Below are 7,167 nucleotides of genomic sequence, written 5' to 3'. Positions count from 1 at the left end.
CGGGTAATCGCTTACAAAAGTCCATTATAACTAAACCGCAGATTTTTATGCATCCATAGGATGTCTGAGGATATAAAAATACACAGCATCTATATGAAATGCAAAAATATGTAAAATATTCAAAGTGTAACGTCTATTATGACGCTAAGCAGGTCAAAATAAATTTCAGCGTAATTATAACGTAGTGTGTTTTTTGAAACATTTCAATAATTTTTCGCTGTCACTCTGATATAAAGAGAATAGTTGCGCGTTTTAAAAACGTTTCTTAAATCTTAATTGAATGTTACCTCAATTCGTTTACATAATCCAGTCAATTTTACTTACATCAATAGTTAATGCATTTTCAGTCAGAGGAAGCAAATAATGGAAGCAAAGGAAGAAAGAGATAAATAAAGCAAAAGGAAGGGGGGTTGAAAACTTTAAAATTTTCTTAAAAACATATTTTTAATCCGTAAGCAACAAAGACTGTGGTAAAACGAAAAATTATAAAATCTAAGATCAGAAATTAATTTCATCAACGTCTAAATGCAGTTATAACGATATAATTATTTGTAATACTTTATTGTACACCCAATAATGGTAATTTTTGCGTCAGAAACTAAATGCCTCAGGAAGAGACAAAAATTGATTGCTTAAAACTAAATATAACAAAGATAACACGATTTACGAATTTTAATAGATACATTATAGAAGATGCAATCAGCTATGAAATATTACCGATACATTCCAAAAATTAGGAGATACTGCGATTTTAAACTTTATCCATTTTGGAAAAATTCCAAATGATTAATAAGATTATTTGATGGACGTAGTAGCGATATTTAATAAAAAAAATATTTATATTTATAAAGAACAATAGAAATATTTTAAAATCTAACGAATAATGGGATAACCAATGAAAAAATGGTATAATAAAATTTTGCTATCTTTTTAAAGAGGTTTAATCGTTATTCGCAATAGAAATCGAAAATATTTGACTTCTTGACTCGACTAACAATAGTACAGATCGCACGTCGTAATTTTGGAGCAATCACTTCCGTGATTCTAAATTCCGTCTCTCGTATTCTCATAACGTCAGCTCAGACTGCTTCGACCTACCTTCTACATCGCCTTCTTCGCGTAGTTCCTCGGTAGTAGGTCGTGATCTTCTTAGATGCGTGGAATTGTCGCAACGAAACTCGTTATCTCGTGTCTAGAAACAGAACAAGCCTTCTAACCGCTATACCAGAGAATAGAAGGCGACAGGTGTTCGTCAACTACATTTAAAATCATATCTAAATAAAAATCAAACATTTATTTATACGGAAATGCGTGCATTTTATGTGTCGTTATTGCATATTGCTGAATTTTCATTCCAATTCACTTTGTATCTTCAACTTTATTTTCTTCAAACTTTTCAATCTTTTGAATTATTCTGTATATGTACTTTCTCTTTCAAATATTTTATCTCGCGTTACATTTTAAAGTAACAACATATTTTCAACCGAAACGTGACAAAAATAAAGTGCAACGAATCTTTTGGAAAATTGGCGATTTTACGGTTAGATAAATTGTGACGTACATCCTTTGATTATAGGTATCCGTAATATATGCCAAATCGATGATTCGGTAACAAAACGACAATTAAAAAACACGCAAAAATCCCGAACCTCGTAGTAATTTGATTTTCAAATTGGTAACGGAACAATATCCTCGTCGACCGTTTGATATCGGGAACCACTAAGTAGTTCAATTATTATTCGTCATGTTCCTGGTTAGACCTAAAATTCCAACCCTCTGTCGGAATTAAACAGCATTATAGGCTCGCGACGTCACCGATTACGGTCCCCTGGAAGTTGCTCCGGCGAAACTCGTTATACCTGATACCGGCGTCATCCAGATTCAGGTAAGAGGGATGCGACGAACCGGTCGACCAAGCAGCTGAAACGAAGAAAGAAACAGAAACTTGAACGGCATGTGTTCGAGAAGAAACGAAGAGCAGGGAACGGTTCCCAGCCGTGGAACTTCTGAAGAAGGAGAAAGCTGAAAACCCGGCAAGGGCGAAAAGCAGAAATATCCACGGTTAGAGACGGAAACGGGGAAAACGAAGGAACGAAGAAACCAAGAAAGAGAAGTCGGTGTAGCGGGGGATAGGAAAGCCCGGAAAAAGCGACAAGGAGAGATGGACTGATAGAGAAAAGGAAGCGCGCAAACGGGGTTGAGGGGCAAGAGAGTGGTAACGGGAGTTGAGAGGTGGAGGAGGAGAGATTTGTGAAGGTACGAGAAAGCAGCAGAGGTAGCAGCAGTGGCAGCAGCAGTGCCCGGGCATCAGGGCACAGTTTGGTCGGCGCAGGCGCTAGCCGGTAGACGGTTCCTGGTGCGGGCTGCAGGCGGCAGAGAGTAGGGAAGCGAGGGGGTGTATGTCAGAGGGTGCCCGTAGGAAGTTTATCGGCGGCGAGTGGCGGTGGGTGGAAGTGGTGCCTTCGGAGGAGGGGTTGTAGGTGGACGGTGGAGGTGGAGGTGGAGGTGGAGGCAGGAGCATACTCCGTACACCGAGGATTTCCAGGTAGCAGACAGTCTACGGCCCGGGACAGAGGGACCAGGACCAGCCTCGGGAAGGAGAGCTCGTCGTGGACCCTCTTCCTTATCGATATACGACGAGTAAACGTATCGTTCAGTGTCAGTGTTAACTTTGAATATTTACAAGCTTCACGGTTAACGTCTGTGCAAGAATAATTTATTCGATGACAATTCAATGCGTCTCCATTTATCCTTGAAACATTACCCTCAGTGCTTGCGTTTCTAGACAAATACTATTAGTGTGATTATTAACGTTGCGATCCGTGGATCTACGAACATATTACTGGACCCGTGGCCGAGAGAAAAACAAGCCGAGAAGAAGAAAGAACGCGGAGATGAGCGGAGTCGTTCGGCCGGGAACTGCTCGGAGCACGTGCCTCGCACGCAGAAGGCGCTCCGAGCGGCACCAGGTGCGCTAATCGAGGACCGATTTGCGAAACAAAGTGATACGATTAATAGAACGGTTGCATCACGATACGTCTTTGTATTCTCCTATATCTGAGGTTTAGCAGCGTTTCACTGACACGATCTACGATTTTCGTCGAGAAAGAACCGGCAAGCAGGAATGCCAGCAGCTCGTGCCGTTAAAGCTTCGAGGACGATCTCGATGATCGCTTCGTTAACGTCTCTTTTGACGTTTATCGGAATCGACGGCATGGGACATGTCAATGGACACAATGTTGATCGTTCTGGCCTTCATCAAGGTAAAAATATTTGCCAACTATCCTTTTCTTTGTCTCGCCGGTGTCACGTATCATGTGTACAGGGATATTACATAATTTTCCCTTTCTTTCCAACCTTTACGCGTTAGCCCTTTCTCTGTTATTGTTCTTTGTTGAAGAAAGAAAACGCGATCGGACGAACAGAGTAAATGGTTTATCGATAAGAAATCGATTGGTTATTGCCCCGTTTGCCACGTACGTTGCTCGCTGCGGGTTAATCGATATAGATCGATAATCGTAATGAAACGTTGGTAGTAATGAACGTCGTCGAACTTTCAATTAATCGTTAATCATTCGCGAAACATCGATTTATATGCTATGTGACTCCTCGATGACACGTATAATGTTTCGATAATGTGACGATGGAACTTTGAAACAACGCATAAGTCGATAAGCATGTAAAATTATATAATAAAACAAGACAAGACAAGGCACAAGAATAAGCACTAAATAGAAATTAACGGCCCAGATATGTCTTCGTGGTTAAAAGCGGGTATTTATGTATCGTACGAAAGTTATATATATATATACCTCAGATCTTCATGACAAAATCAACTAACCCGAATACTTTACACGCAAATGTCAGCAACATTTAATCGTAGACGAACGAGCGAATCACGCAATGTGCTTTTCAAAGTAGCAGATCGTCAACTTTTTATATACAATAGAGAGACTAGTTTAGTAGGAATAGAGCAGTTTCGTTTGCAACAGGAAGTCAACGTACCTACCATATGATTTGTGAATGAGAACGCGCATGGAATGCATACAGTAACGCGTATTGACAGGTGAAAAGCGCGAAAATGAATTTTTGACAGGCCATCGGTAAATGTCTATCGCTACTCAACTAGTTCGACAGTTTTTCGATGGCTTCGTAAGAGAAACCGCGCCAAAAATCCCTATTTATACTTGCATACCTCATGACAAGTACTTTCGATCGACAGGATATCGGCAATTGTTGTTCTACAAGCGTTTCATCAACCTAAACGTTCGTTTAACTATCTGCTACTTTTACACGTTAGACAAGTATCATAATCGGAAATCTCGTGTTCCCTATGTATGATATTGGTAGAAATAATGAAAAAGCAAGAAGAAAGTAAGCGAGATATTATTGATACATTGAATCTTTGCCAACATTGGAGAAAATATTATAAAAAGGATCAAGTTTATCTAAGGAAAATCATGATTTCGATATAACGTGTGTAGCGTAAACGAGAAGGAAGTAAGAGAGAAGTACGAAAAATTTCGTCAGATAGAAAAACACGAAGATCGTGGTTAATTAAGAGCAAACTGAAGTAAGAGGGAAGAAAGGGTAGAAAATTACGAACGGCAAGTGTCGTAATCCACAGTACGTAAAGCGTTCAGCTTAACGAACGATCCAAACTTTCGCTTCTAACACGTAAGGTCAACTTGCGCCAAAAAAGATCCAAAATGTACTGCCTGGAGGCGATCGTTCAACCGTTCACCGTTTCGAGCCCACGGGCAAAAAGTCATTTCACAGCCGCTACACTTTTTACCACAGAAACAAGACGTGCCATGTGCCACTGCTTACCGTATTTCCTCAAGTTTTAGCGTCTGCCTTTCCCTCCCTCTTTCTTCTTCCTTTATTTTTGTATCATTCCGCTCTCGCCCTCTTATCCGTTTTGTTTTAAACGTATCCGGTAAGCAACATTCGTTGCATTCTGCCTACGATATGCATTATTATTTTCCAAACAACGTGAAGGGTAACCACGAGTGATTGTTATAACAGTTAACTAAAAATGCTTTCGCTTATAATTAAATTTGCACATTTTATTGAAATCCTTCACGAAATTATCAACCCCGCAGAACACGCGTTGGGCCTGACGGCTATATGTTGTATGTTACATGTTATAAAATATACATTTTCTTTAACTGCACTTTTTTACTAAAATTCTTTGAGCCGTTAACATTAAGTAATAAAAAATATATCTTTCAGTCTGGATGATTACTGATAGAATAATAATTAAATTGGGGAAGAGGGGGTAATAAGCCTAGCAGACCCGGCGTGCGCACTGATGTGACTTTTGTTCACGTGTGCAATCTAGGATTAATCAATAAACAATAACCGAAAATAGAGATACTAAAGGAGAACGTTATGAATAATTCTCTTTCGAATGAGTGATATTATAGTATATATACGATTATATATATAAATATAATTATATATAATGTTTGGCAAAAGTATAGATATTTTTTTCGAACTCATTCGCATACTCTCATATTTCCCATGTTTAGCATGCACGCGTGCGGAGATGCAGATAATAGAAGTTGGCTTGTCAGGTTGTCAAGAAAACTTTTGTAGAAAATTAAGCTTTATCGTTGCGAAGACGAGTTGAAGTTCTATAACAAAGTTCTTAGTGACAGTTCAAATTCCCACTAGAAAGATGTGATTGGCCATATCTTCTATTTATTCGATTTCTGAACTTCATAACCTCGCGAGACTTATGTTTGTTTATTTCTCATTCTTTATCTGTTTCTCCAATCGAAGAGCTAGATAGGTACAGGTAGATACGTGCATAGCACATATAAGTTGGAACAGATAACTTGAGAATGTTGCCGCTTGAAACGGATGCGGAAAGAGGAATAGCTATAATTATGCATCCAAGAAAATTGCGTCGCTTAATCGCTTTGGAATGAGCATTCTTAATATTTCTCCCTAATACTTTTTCCTAATTACAATTATTTCCCAATTATATAAATCTCCTTATATATACTATAGATTCCGATTTATCTGATATATGTTTACCATTACTGCACATTAACACATAAAACAAGTAGCTACTATGTAAAAAAACATTTAAAAAATTCATTCGAACATCATATCACGTCATAATTATTGCGTAGAGGAAAAGTAGATCTTCTTTATTATATTAATTATACTTTTAAGTAAAATGAGAAAAGAATGATTGAGTAGATACTCATCGACGTAGTGTAGCAATCAGGCAACGTGGATAAACTTACGAAGCTCGTCTGCTCCTATTTTGTTACATCAGAATCTGTTTTTCTATACGAAAAATCGCAAATAGTGGTTTAATTATATCAAATTACCGGTAACACCAATTATAGCAAATAATTTGTAAAACATTCGTAATAAACAAGCTTTGGAATCAAGCATAAAACTAAAACGCACCTGATACAGTCGTTGCACACACAGACAAGCCCCTTTTCATTCACCTTTCGCACAGTTCTGTCCACATGCACGCGGTATGCATTTTTTCTCTAGTCGCCTCGCCATAGGGTAACTTTCCGCCGTGTTTTTGCACATGTACGTAGTTTGCATATGGGAACAAGTTGTATCGTAAGACGGCGCGCGGTTTACCTTGCTACGTTGCAGAGGCTACTTAGAGCAGCGGCAAGTGTGTATAGGGAAAGGAGCGAAGGGAGAGAGTTTAGAAAATAGAAAAGGCGAGAACACACGAAACGCAACTACAGGAAATCGCATGCAATGCGACCTACTTCGTGAAACGGTCGGAATTCGGGATTCGTTATTAAGAAAACTTCGGTGTCGACCGATAGCATGAATTTTCCAGATCTTACGAGCAAACTCCTAAATTGTCGAATTTACTTCTGTCGCAAGATTAGATACTTGGTACGAAACTGTGTTTTTCTTTTACGGTACAAATCGCGTGTTTTAGGCATGTACGCGTAAGAGCTGAAAATTTGAACGCAGAAGAATTTAACGTGCCAAAGTCTTAAATGCCTTCGATGTACAGTGGTTCACGAAAGTATTTGTACACTCGCCAAAGAAAATTTTTATGAACATATAATGTGCATCGTACGAAATTGTCTGATATTTCGTTAATACTGTAACGAGATACGGCTATCGCGATTACAATAGTACAGTTTGAAAATGTATATGTAGAAACTA

At 38.7% G+C, this 7,167-nt stretch overlaps 1 protein-coding gene and 1 long non-coding RNA gene across 2 annotated transcripts in view; one reads left to right on the top strand and one right to left on the bottom strand.

Moving 5' to 3' along the window:
- Window positions 1-883: 883 nt before the first annotated feature.
- On the bottom strand, window positions 884-6,619 carry LOC126928738 (uncharacterized). The gene is made up of 3 exons (XR_007716922.1): window positions 6,430-6,619; window positions 1,650-1,920; window positions 884-1,192 (listed from the first exon to the last, which is right to left on the bottom strand). It is a non-coding gene; the product is annotated as an uncharacterized LOC126928738 (long non-coding RNA).
- LOC126928720 (lachesin-like) overlaps window positions 2,525-7,167 on the top strand; it is a 96,601-nt gene continuing 91,958 nt past the window's right edge. Inside the window, exon 1 of the mRNA XM_050744420.1 lies at window positions 2,525-3,263. Within this exon, the coding sequence (XP_050600377.1) occupies window positions 3,125-3,263 (139 nt within the window). The 5' untranslated portion in view covers window positions 2,525-3,124. The remainder of the gene's footprint in view (window positions 3,264-7,167) is intronic.

This window comes from Bombus affinis, chromosome 2, assembly GCF_024516045.1.
Source record: "Bombus affinis isolate iyBomAffi1 chromosome 2, iyBomAffi1.2, whole genome shotgun sequence".
In the NCBI taxonomy this organism is placed as follows: Eukaryota; Metazoa; Arthropoda; class Insecta; order Hymenoptera; family Apidae; genus Bombus; species Bombus affinis.
This window is presented reverse-complemented; position numbering and strand designations above follow the sequence as displayed.